This window comes from Otolemur garnettii, unplaced genomic scaffold, assembly GCF_000181295.1.
Source record: "Otolemur garnettii isolate 467f Iridium unplaced genomic scaffold, OtoGar3 scaffold00035, whole genome shotgun sequence".
In the NCBI taxonomy this organism is placed as follows: Eukaryota; Metazoa; Chordata; class Mammalia; order Primates; family Galagidae; genus Otolemur; species Otolemur garnettii.
The window spans coordinates 13,203,577-13,217,110 of NW_003852430.1; the positions used below are offsets into that span (position 1 = coordinate 13,203,577).

Genomic DNA, 13,534 nt, shown 5'->3' on the forward strand with positions numbered 1-13,534 from the left:
ATCCATATGCCTTAAGTACTCTGGAGGTGTAAGATACTAATGGAGCAATGTTTGAACAATACAATACATCCTGGAAGGCTGGAGTCTTCGAGCACTAGGTGACCTGAAATCTTTTCATGAAATTTTCTTGAGTGGCATCAATGACTTTATGCAGCAAACTGGAAACAAGTGACATACAGGAGTGACATTTATTTATCAGCTATATTGTAAAGACTTTTTTTAGACAATCAGGTATAAATACTTGAAAATTCCACATCACTATGGAGAACCTAAGGCACAGATACAAGTGATTTATTACCTTTGTAAAAAGCAAAGAAAAGGGATATTAATTCTGGAAGATTTTTAATCAATTTAACACTATTATACATTAGAGAAAAAAGTTTTCCACAAACATTCCCTCACAAGGCCAGTAGTTTCGTATTTACATAGTATTATTATAGCAATCTTAAATGTCAATCTATAATACAATAATGTTACTTCAGAAAACATAAAAAATATATTTTTTTAATAGCCATGCTCCCATTTTGATGAAAGCTAGTTAGTCCAACCTAATGTTTAACACTTTAGAAATGCATTACAGATATTCAGTCGGCTTTATAAAAAACCTTTGAGACAGAAGGTCATCAAACAGAATAGACAGAGGGCTCATCATCACTTAGGTCTGAATCTTCATCTGCTCCTTCGATGACGGATTTTTTCCCTTTACAACAGGATACAATAAGTCCAATCAAGAATACCTGTAAATTCCAACGAGCCATGTGTTACTTCTTAAATCTAAAACCATTTAGAAATAGTGCTGTAAAATTCGATGGCAGTACTGCAATACAAATGGACTACTAAGATACAAGGAGTTTACACACTGAACTTTATAAATGAAGGCCCCACTGTGTCTGGGATAGATGTACTTACCACCAGAAAGGCCCAGTTACCAAAATAGTAAGCAGCACTGAAGAACCAGAACTTGTGAAGAAACAGGTATGTCCGGGTGACGGTACACTGATCTATAAAAGCAAATGAATAACCTGCGGTAAGATAATTTTTCTTAAAATTGAAGATTAATATTTTATCTAAAAGGTTATTAACCAAAGCTAATGACCAAGATCATACAGCCAGAAAGTGTCAGAAAGGGGATTGAAATCTATGTCTCTTTCCAAAACCCACTCTTTTAATCACTTTCATATAATGTTAAATTGCCCACTAATGATGTATTTTCAAAAAATGAATCCTACTAATGTAATCCAGATCTTAAGTATAAAAAAAAATTACATTGGTTAGTTCAATTTATTTCAAATTAAAAAATAATTTTTACTTGGAATGCCAGAAATATCCTAAAACAAAATCAAGTTTTCCTGATGAACGTTAAGAAAAAATAAACAAATAATCAGATGTGGTACTAAGCTGCACTTGTAGGGACAGAAAGGTATGTGATCCCTTTCTCCACCCACTGTAGGTTTTATACCGCCAACATTCCTATAACAAAAGCTGGGTTAACCGAAAAGCCCAACAGATTTGTTTAATCATATTTTTAAGACAGGAGCCTTAAAAAATGAAGACCCAAGATTCAAGGAAAAAGTATCCATTTTTATGGTTAGATTCAACTAAGAATAGACAGCCACGGAGGGCTGCATTTGGACATAAAGGGTATGGCCTAAGGGTAACAGTGTAGGAACCCAGCAAGGTCTCCAGGTGCACCTGCTTCTTGGTCTCTAAGTGTTATGTCCCCCTTCCAGTAACAGGGCAGGACTCCTCCTGGAATGAGGGTCTTACAACCAGCAGACTAAGTAGGTCCAAGAATTACTTTATGGCTAGTTCTTGCACAGAAAGGGCACGGGAGGCTAGAGGAGTATTTGTAGGTCATAAGGGTAGTTTTGTGAAGGAGGGGGTTTTAGTTTCTGTGACCTGCCTCAAGAAAGAAACTTGAGCTTCTATGGTGTGCCTTAGGGGAGAAAGGGCAGGAAGACAGGCGGGAGAAGGTCAGAAAGATACCAACGCCTTTCCAATGTCCTTTAGCTCAAAGTGCTCAACAGGCCAAAGGTCCAAACTCTGAGACACTGTTTCCTGAACATCAACGCACTCTTCTAAGAAAACAGTTCTCAAGAGAGCTCAAATCTGAGAGTTTCATTATGAGCTTTTTTCTTTTTAAGAATGCTATTAAATAGGAAGTTACTTCTAAAGAAAGCCCAAAATTGAAGTTTACTGATATGCTTTGGTTTGATTTCTAGATAGCATTATATAGCTGGAATGGAAGATAAATCATGTATTTTTCTTCTACATAGAAAATGTAACCCTTAAGGAGAAGGCAGCAGACTGGTTATTGGACACTTGTGTCAATTCCATTCTAGTTTTATCCAAATACATTATTTCCAATAAGTTACAAAGTCATACATGTATATTGATAAACTACATCTAATAAATGAAATATTTATTCAAGCCACTCAGACCTGAGGCAGCCACTACAAGTAACCTTTGAAAAACTCAGGGGGAGGAGAGGATACCCAACCCCCATTCCTCATCTAGTTGAAAATCTGCATATAACTTCGACTCTTTCAAAACTCAACTAGCAATAGCCTACTTCTGACTGGAAGTCTTACCAAGAACATATTAGGTAACATATTAACCTAACTGACACATACTAGGTTTTGTACATTATATGTAAAGCATACTGTGTTTTTACAATAAGGTAAGCTAGAGAGAAGATGATGTTATTAACACAATCATAAAGAGGAGAAAATATAATTGTTCCAAGTGGAAGTGGATCATCATAAAGGTCACGTTTATCCTCACTGTCCTCACACTGGGTAGATGGAGGCGGAGGAGGGAGAAGAGGCCTTGGTCCTGCTGTCTCAGGGGTGGAGGAGGTGGGAGGGGGGACAGGAGAGGCTAGGACATTTGGTGTAATTTTAATTTAGAAAAATAAAGTCAGAGGGAACCGACACAGCTCAACCCATGTTGTTAAGGGTTAACTTTCTGATGTAACTGAGCAAAAAATTATATATGCTGCAGGTAATAAGAGGTTATGAACATCACGAATTTTAGACAGTCTTTACTCTTTACAAAGAAACTCCTTATCTTGTAAGGCAGTTTCTTTTCAGTCTATTAATTATAAAAGAAATTATGATTTCTATATATTTTTATCCAAAATGAATAATGGCAAAAAAACCCTACATGCAATTAGGAAACCGATATCTCAAACTATTGCTCATTAAGCAAATGTACTTTCTATTTTTATGAGCTCTCTTCTCAGCTCCGATAAGTAAGTGCTGCTTACTCTTAAAACATAAAATCGAGCTGAGGGCTCTGCAGCTTATCACACAAGGGCCCACATCGGTGCATTGCCTGTCACGAGGTTTTCTGAAGCTTTTAGGTTTTATTTTGTCAAAATACAAAACCTGTTATATAAAGCCCTAGATATGCTATACAAAGATTGAGGTGATCTGAACATAATCTACTCTAATCCCTTCTGCCGTACTTCAACATTTACTTCGGAATCGCTCAGTACCAAACTGAACAAAGCTGCCTCTCTCTGTCAAGAAAACACGCAGTCCTACAGAGAAGAGACCCCTGCCTCTTTTTTTTTTTTAATTGTTGGGGATTCATTGAGGGTACAAAGAACCAGGTCACAGTGATTACATTTGTTAGGTAAAGTTCCTCTTATAATTGTGTCCCGCCACCCCCTCCGTCTCTCTGCTCTTCCCTTCTCCCACTCGCCTCCCTCCTTTCCTCTCTCTATATGTGCAAGCTTTTCCTTTTAGGAGCAAGAACTACTGACCTAATTCTTAGCTATTTTTCCCCCAGGAGCTTCCTTCTGCCTGGGCCCAATGGGCACCCAGGGTTCCAGGCCAGAACCCAGTGGGAGTGAGCCAGAGTGGGCTGACCAAGTGCTGTAATCAGCCCCTTGCCCCCCACCCCGCTCTCACGTCCTATTATACCCTGTATAATGCACATCTTCTTTATCCCCTTAAAAATTGGGGCAAAAAGTGGCATTATACACAGCAAAATATGGTAGAAATTTCAGGGCCAGAAAAGGGATTACAAAACAGAGGTTGATCTGGCAGAAGCAAGAAAAACCAAATCATTCTCTCCCAGAGGCCTAATAAGCCACTTAGGGACATTTTAAATTGGCCTACACCCTGATTCTTTTGCTCACCAACAAAACCAGACCTTAAATATATTTCCTATCACTTTATTTTACATGTTTAGCATTTTTAAATGTTGCTGACTATGACACGAGCCATGTAAAATAACTTAAAAGGGTAAAATCATGGTTAGTGTTCTACTTTATAGTTGAAAAGATATTAAATAAAAAATTCACATAAAAAATTCACGTACACAACAAATATGCAATGGCTTTTTATAGTTATTTTTATATGCATATTAATACGTTTATATAAAATGGTATCTGCCCACAGAAAAGATTTTGCTAATAAGCTCTATGTACAATTCCATCTTCAAGTGGTGATTCCACACTGAATAAATGGAAGCCGCGTCTTTCCTCACCATCTGCCGTCCTCCAGCTGCTCACCTGAATCACAGATACCTGCATCTATGGGTTTCATTCTACAGTTATTCAACTGAGGAAATCACAATGAAGATTTTGAACTTGGTTTGACCTTCACAGTAAATTTACATTTTTAGACGTTGCATTTAGGAATTGTGCTCTAAAGCCAGAAGTGTTTGGGAGACTTTTGATTGTTGTTCCTTAAAAAGACATACAGAATTGAACTAAAGACTAAACTTCTAATTAAACTGAGATCAAATGTTAACAATGAAAACTAAAAACAGGAATCTCAGCTAATTTTTGTTATAGATGATAAAGTGGCCATATAAAAAAGATCAAAATTAAAAGAGCCAGGAAAAGGCATCTAGAGTACATGAATAAAATTGAAAGACTTTTGAATTCTGGTACTGCTAACCTTCCTCTAGCTCTCATTCCATAAACAGAGAAATAGGAAATGCAACTAAACCAGTGTTTGTTGTTTAATAGCACCTTTTTTACCTGATAAATTTCATACCATATATTTCTGGGTTTTTCAGACCATTTTTTCTGTTAACTGCCACTGAGATAACTGGTTATTAACTATAACAAATAGCAACTAATACTTTAAATATATTTAAAAACCATATAGTGTTCATTGAAGCCACATCAAATCATCATGTTAAGCTTTCACTTGAATCAATTTATAATTACTCTGTATTTACACCTTATAAAATGAATCCTTATGTTACACAAGCTTATATAAAGAAACCAGGTGAGAAAACTGGTGCTATGGAGAACAAATTTAAAGCAAACATTCTGTTTGACTAATGACCAAAAAAAAGAACAAAAAATGAGACTGACTATGTAAAATGTCATTTCATACGTCATGATTGCCAGTGACTCTGCTAACTTCAGTTTCTTATTAGGATCTTGCCAGTACTGAGTATTTATAATAAATATAAATTTTAATTGTATATAGGCTAAGGAACTTTGAGTTTATTGTGATATGATTGGGAATTATTTATGAAATGGTTTTAAAAGAAAAGGAATACCATTCATGGATTACAGACTGGCGGAGCAGACTGAAAGTAGAAAGAGGTTTATGAAGTTACAATACTTTTCAAGCAAAAAAATGAGCTGCAGAGATGAAAAGAAAGGTTGGATCTAAGAGATTTTCAGAAAGTAAAATCCTCCTTAATCACTGTCACTGTCAGATGGATTTCGAGTAAATGAAATACATACACATAAAAACATTTGAAAAACTAGCAACATACATCCAAATATCTAAGGAGGCTGAAAAAAGGAAAATATTAAAAAAAAGTTGTGTATTTATTTTAAAATTTAATAAATGGTATACAATTAAATCAGTGTTCATTAAATTTTACTAGGAAATTTGATAAAGCTAAAGAGAATGGATGAACATCAAAAATCATAGAAAGGACCAGATGCAGCAATCTCAGCACTTTGGGAGGCTAAGACAGGAGGACTGCTTGAGGCCAGGAGTACTAATACCCTGGGCAAGATATAAGAAGATATAAGAGCGAGACCCCATGTCTTTACAAAAATAAAAGAATTTATCACATCTGTAATCCTAGCTACTGGGGAGGCTGAGGCAGGAGGATTGTTTGAGGCCAAGAGTTTGAGGCTATAGCGAGCTATGACTGTACCACTGCACTCCAGCCTAGCTGACAGAACAAGAACCTGTCTCTTAGCAAATAAACAACAACCAAAAAAACCCAACAAAAACCTATTCTAAAGGACACAGTGTGTCTTAAGAATACACAAATTTTATCAGGCCAATAAAGAGCGCTTGCCACATGTTTTGCAGTAAAGAATAAGTTTTATAGTAACCATTTATAAGAACTTGTATATTTCATGTTGATCTCTGATTACATTTAAGTAAGTTTAAAGAATTTCCAAGGTACGACAATATATATTGGTCTTTCAAGAAAGAATGCTCCTAATTTCATTTTATTATTAATTGGCCATACAACACTTCATAAAAGGGAAGAAAAGGTTAGTATTAGTATATTATCTGCAGAAATTGTATAATCACAAAGTGTTCATCATAAATGATGAACTCTTAAATTATTGAGATTTAGTATCTGCTCATCTTAATTGTTCAAATACAAAAGCAGCTGTTTTCTAGTAATTTGTTTTTTTCATACAGCAGAAGTAGTTTAGAGGTATACCAGGAAATATTCAAGTTTGAGACAAAAAAATGAAATGTAGTTTGTAAATCTGCCACTATATACTGCCAGACTCTGGGGTAAAGTCATGTAACTTCTCAGCACCCGTTTCTTTGTAACTGGCATATAGAAAATGTTTGCTTGTGGCAGACTGTGATAGGCTACATCAACCTGAGGATTAAACGCAGAGAGAAAAGCAACCTTTAGCAATAACCTGTGAGTAACTAGAAGCTTCACAAAATTACTCAGGTTGGCTTTGGTGCAGCCTCTGGAGAACTTAGCATACAGCTAATTAATTTCACTACACTCTGTACTGGTTCAATTGTTATCAACACAATCAAACTGTCACCTAGAGAAAGAACCTACCTACCAGGCACAATGAACACCATTCAGACGATGGGCACACTAGTAGCCGTGCTATCCACGTAACAAAAACATCTGTAACCCCCCTTAATATTTTGAAATAAAACTACTGCCACCGCCAAAAAACCATGTATATCACCCCTGAGTGCTTTCTCTTTATTTTCTTCTCATACCCTCTTTTCCAGATTCATCAGGCAGAGCTCTGGGGATTTGCTCTGCTCAGATCTGAAGGCAGTAACAGTGCACTGTGGCAGGCGTGCCCAGCAGCATGGGTGTTCATCCTGCCCAAGTCCGTCAGTGGTGGTGCCACCCAGGTAGCAGTGGCAGCAGCTACGCTAACCAGCAGCTACGCTAACCAGACAGTGGCAGACACCAGTGGCTGTGGGTACCTACTCTACCCAGGTACAGACTCTGACCTGCTGACAGCATGAGGTTACCTTGGCAGGGAGAATAAGCACTGGGCTATGGGCATCTGCCCTGCTCAGATTCCCCGGTTGAGGAAGGGGGGACATGGCACCCACTCATGGAATGAGCAAGAGTGCCTGGACTTCCTGCTCCCTCCCTAGCCTGGCAGAGGTGATGAAAAGGCTGCAGCAACAGAGCTGACCCTGTAGAAGCAGCATCCTGGGGCTGGGGCTTCAGAATGGTGTCAGCTGCAGTGCCCAGGGTTTGGAAACCAGGGGAATCCCACTGTGCCTCCTGTCCAGCGCAATGCCCAGGCCGCTCCCTGTGTCCAGTGGGCGCCTGCCACAGCACCGGGGACTTCTCTAGCTAGGGCTGCACTGTCTGTAAGGGTGCTGTGGAGCCCCAGGATCAGGCACCTTCCCGGGTATCTTCTATTTGGCCAAAAGGGCCACCCCACTTCCCTCTCCTTCACTTTGGGAGTCTCCCCCCACTTCTTTGCTGATTCCCAATGCTACAAGACAGCTGATCTGAAGGTGAATATCTACTAGCGATTATCAATTCTGTGACAGAAGTGTGTGCAGACTGCTTCTAGTCCACCATCGAATCTTCCTCACTTTGAAATTTCTTCACTTAATTCTCTACTTCAGCCCATATTAAAAATTGCACCCTCCAAGTTTTAAGATCTGCTCAATCACACTATGTAGACTTATAGATGTGACACTTTCCTCAATAATTTTCCAAACTTCTAATGTCTCCTATAAGCACCTAGTTTTAATCTTTTGACCTCTGTTTTTTCTTTATATCGTCTACGACTTTCATTATCTTTTGGCTTCAAACAACCATTTCCTTCATGTCTAAAAAGCAGTAACAACACATTTTTAAAATTTAAAGGACAGATGATACAATAGTGTTACATTTTTTTCTCTCAAAAAACAAAAACGTTAAATGTTGAAAAAAAAAAAAGAAACTTGGAATACAGACATTTGCATGAAAGTCCCAAGTCTCATGAGTATCTATGCCACTGTTAATTCATTTCTTAGAACCTTACTTCTTAAATCTGCAAATTAGAGGGAATTAAACTAGATAACTAGTCTTTCTAAAGATTTTTTCCTATAATAGTCTGGCTCACATTTTTAAAATTGTTTACAACCTATGTGTCTCTTAAATGGCTTTTGTTCTCATTTCCATGACTCTCATACAAAAAAATGTGTGTGTGGGAGAAGATTCTCTAACCCCAGCCTACACTGTATCATAGATCAACGCTTCCAGAAGAATAGGGACTTAGGTTTTGTAAAAATAGGTCAGCTTGTTAGCAAAAGCATAATGGCTGCGTCAACCAGTTTCATTCACAGGGATAAATAAACTTTGAACCTTCTGTTACTGATGGGCTTGCTGACTTGAGAACTTAGTAGTTTCTGAAGGAGTATCAATACACTTTTTCCTTTGTTTTTCTCTATAATTATTGTTAGTTATTTCAAAGTAATCTCTACTTTTCCCTTTTGTACTTCCCACATATAATTATAAGCCGGCTTTAGCTTTTAATTCTATCTGATTAGCTGTATGCAATTCAGGTAGTTTGGTTTCATAGATAGGTCTATTTCTATTTCATCATTTCCTAACTTGAGTCACTGTAACCATTTGTCCTGATAACATCATATCCTCAAGATAAAATCTAACCCTATCTAGATCATTTGGTTACTTTTAAAGGCTCCCTTCTCTATATATCATGTTAGCTATTATACTTAATTCTAATGGACTTACAAAAATCAAGTTTTGTTTATACAGATCATTCCATTTTTAGTTACTTTAACATCCAAATAAAGCAACACAAGTTTATTTCAAGAAAAGACGAAATAATTTACTAGGACAACAGAAGTAAGATTTTGAGTTGATGGATTTTTTTTTTAATTGGGGATTCATTGAGGGTACAAGATGTGTCACACACTGAGACCTCACCTTCCTCCCCTCTCTCTGCTAATGGATTTTTAAAGATGATTATTTGACACTTGTCTTGACTTATCCCTCACTGTATTTTCCAAATATTCAATGTTCATATATACCAAATATATCTGCCTTTTTTAAAATACCCTTTACCATATTTATGTCTTCATACATTGTTAATGAAGATTTTTTTCTTGTGCTTAGAATATTGTCATATTATTTTTGGTTTGTGCATTTATTAACAGACTTAACTTATTCTTTGGGGCCCAACTGAAATGTTATACTATCTTCCCGCCCCCATGCAGAATAAATCATGGTCCTGCCTGCCTTCCAGCACATTTCGTTTACAATTTCATTTTAGCTTGCCCTTTATTTTTCCTCCTATTACACTTATTTTCATATCCAGCTCCATTAGACTGTATGCTTAACACTTACATGAGCATAGGGACCATGTCAGTCTTTCTTCTGACACTGTCTCTTTCCCCAGATCTAACTGAATATTGACAATGTCTTTTGTACTTTTCCATTAAGGCACACTGGTCTTTCATCTTCCCATTTTGACTCAACTATTTATAGTATCCAGATGTATATAGTTTTTTCAATAATTGTTTTAAACTATTTTATCCCCATTTACAAATATATAACTTTCTATGTATTCATGCTTATTAAGCAGCAATTAAAGAATATAAAAATAGAGAAAGAAATCCCCTTTTGCAGTAATAGCATATACAATTTAAAACTTAATTTCTAATTTGCGCAGTTGACTCACTCTGAGCATGAACTATGCATTACCTGTCAAGATAAACTAAGTAATACGTGTATTGTCATTTTAAAAGAACTTTATAAAAACAGTAAGGTGCATCCTTCATAAGATCACTGCTATCACTCTATTCTTTAACAGATTATTTTAAACAATGAATGACTTTTAAATCCTAAACATTATAAAAACAATTAGGGTTTCAGCTATATTTGTATACATTTACTAAATGTCAGACTACCCTATATGTACATAAAATATTGCTTTAAATTCTATAAAATATGCTTAGTATTGATAGGAGAGCAATACATGTATTTTGGAAACTGTTCCTTTAACGTCTCTCCAGACGAAGGACTATCTTTTCTCAGAAATAATTTAAATGTAACACTGTAAATGATAACTTTTTTCCTACATCTAAAAGTCATTCTTTAAAATTCTTTTATTTGTTTTCTATTTTTTATTTTCTTTGTATTGCTTGGGATTCATTGAGGGTACAAAGAATTAGGTTATGCTGATTGTAGTTAATAGGTAAAGTCCCTCTTGTGATTGTGTCCTGCCCCTAAGAGGTGTGCCATACACTGTGACCCCCGCCCCTCATCCTGCCCTCTCCCAATCCCTCATTCCCCTACACCCTACCTTGTATTAGATCATCTAATGCCTTCATATTACAATTGAGTACATTGGATTCTTGCTTCTTCATTCCTGTGATGCTTTACTAAGAAGAATGTGTGTCTAAATCTCCATCCAGATTAATACAAAAATGTAAAGTCTCCATCCTTTTAATGGCTGAATAGTATTCCATGGTATACATATACCACAGCTTATTAATCCATTCCTGGGTTGGTGGGCATTTAGGTTGTTTCCACATTTTGGAGACTGTAAATTCAGCTGTGATAAACAGTCTAGGGAAAAAATAATCTGATAAAATAATCTTTTTTTTTTTTGATAAAATAATCTTTATTTTCTTCTGAGTAGATGGCTAGTAATGGGATTGCAGGATCAAATGAGGCATCTAATTTGAGTTCTTTGAGGATTCTCCACACTTCATACTTCCAAAAAGGTTGTATTAGTTTGCAGTCCCACCAGCCATGTAAAAGTGTTCCTTTCTCTCCACATCCATGCCAGCATCTGCACCTTTGAGACTGTGATGTGGGCCAGTCTCACTGGAGTTAGGTGATATCTCAGGGTAGCTGTGACCTGCATTTCTATGATGAACAGGAATGATGAACATTTTTTCAAGTATTTGTTAGCCATTCATCTGTCTTCATCAGAGAAAGTTCTGTTCATATCTCCTGCCCAGAGGTAGATGGGATTGTTTACTCTTTTTCTGTTGATTAATTTGATATAACTGTAGATTCTACTTATCAATGCTTTGTGAGAATGATACCCTGCAAATATCCTTCCCCATTCTGAAGGTTATCTTTTTGCTTTACTTGTTGTGTCCTTAACTGTGCAGAAGCTTTTCAGCTTAATTAAGTCCCATTTGTGAATTTTTGTTGTTGTTGCAATGGCTGCCAAAGTCTTTGTCATAAAATCTTTCCCCAGTCCAATATTGTCAAGAGTTTCCCCATACTTTCTTCTAAGATTTTTATCATTTTGTGTCTTAGATTTAAGTCTCTTATCCATCTTGAGTCAATTTTTGTAAGGGGTGAAAGGAGTGGGTCCAGTTTCAGTCTTTTATATGTGGTTATCCAGTTCCCCCAGCACTATATATTGAATAGGGATTCTTTTCTCCACTGTATGTTTTTGTTCAGTTTATCAAAGGTCAGATGTCAAGTAGAGACTGGTTTTATCACTTGGTTTTCTAGTCTGTTCCATATGTCTATGTCTCTATTTTTGTGCCAATACCATGCTGTTTTGAGTATTGTGGACTTGTAATATAGCTTTAATTCTGATAGGGTGATGCTTCTGGCTCTGTTTTTATTACTAAGAATAAACTTATCTCTATAGGGTTTCTTCTGGTTCCATACATAATGAAGTACAATTTTTCCCAGTTCTTCAAAATATTAGTATTTTAATGGGGATTGTATTAAATCTGCAGATTGCTTTGGGTAGAATAGATATTTTGACAACGTTGATTCTTCCCAGCCAAGAGCATTGTATGTTCTTCCATTTGTCAGTGTCTTCTGAAATTTCTTTTCTTAGGGTTTCATAATTCTCTTTGAAAAGATCTTTCACCTCTTTTGTTAGGTAGATCCCTAAGTATTTCATTTTCTTTGAAACTACTGTGAAAAGAACTGTGTCCTTGATTTGCTTCCCAATTTTGCTATTATTGGCATACACAAAGGCTAGTGATTTGTAGATATTGATTTTATACCCTAAGATGTTACAGTATCTCCTGATGACTTCCAGGAGTTTTATGGTTGTATCTCTGGGGTTATCTAAGTCTAAGATCATATCATCAGTAAAGAGGGAGAGTTTGACCTCCTCTGCCACCATTTGGATGCTCTTTATGTCCTTCTCTTGCCTGTTTTCATTGACTAGAACTTCCAGAACTATGTTAAATAGTGGTTATAGTGAACATCCTTGTCTGGTTCCAGTCTAAGTGGAAAAGCTTTCAGTGTTACACCATTCAGTACAGATTAGACCTTGCAGAAGAAAGAATCTCAGTGGTAAAGGATAAAGCTTGTGAGTTAACTCAGGCAATTAAAGAGACAGAAAAAAAAAAAAAGAAAAAAAAAGAGAGAGAGAGAAAACAGAACATTCACTGGCAGAATTATGAGATTTCATAAAGTGTTCAAACAAACAAGTTATAGGTATCCCAGAAGGGGAAGAAGAATGCCTCAGAGGAATGGAAGCCATATGAGAGGATATTATAAATAAAAATTTTCCAAATATCACCAAAGATTCTGACACACCTCTTTCAGAGGGACATTGGACCCCAGGTCACCTCAACTCAAGCAGAGCTTCTCCAAGACACATTGTCATGAAGCTGTCCAAAGTTAAGACAAAAGAGAAGATTCTGCAAGCTGCCAGGAGTAAGTGTCAATTGACCTACAGGGATAAATCCATCTGGGTGACTACAGACTTCTCAAATGAACCTTTTCAAGTTAGAATGGTTATCTACCTTTAATCTATTTACACAAAACAATTTTCAGCCCAGAATTCTATATTCTGCTAAGCTAAGATTTAAAATTGATGGAGAAATGAAATCATTTACTGATATAGAAAGATTGAGGAAGTCTGCCACAATAAAACCAGCTCTACAGGAAATACTTCAAACCTGCTCTACACACTGACCATCACAATGGACCTCCGGCAAAGTAACACCCAGAAACTAAAGGACAAAACTTAGCTTCTACAACAAAACAAAAGATCAAACTAAGCAATGTACTTGCACAAAATACTATGACTAGAACTCCATCATCCTTATCAATTATCTCAACAAATGTAAATGGCTTG

At 36.5% G+C, this 13,534-nt stretch overlaps 1 protein-coding gene across 1 annotated transcript in view; it reads right to left on the reverse strand.

Moving 5' to 3' along the window:
- Positions 1 to 274: 274 nt before the first annotated feature.
- Positions 275 to 13,534, reverse strand: part of LMBRD1 (LMBR1 domain containing 1) — a 118,509-nt gene continuing 105,249 nt past the window's right edge. The window contains exons 15-16 of the mRNA XM_003789675.2: positions 910 to 1,001; positions 275 to 737 (exon numbers count right to left, since the gene is read on the reverse strand). Of these exons, the coding sequence (XP_003789723.1) occupies positions 624 to 737; positions 910 to 1,001 (206 nt within the window). The 3' untranslated portion in view covers positions 275 to 623. The remainder of the gene's footprint in view (positions 738 to 909; positions 1,002 to 13,534) is intronic.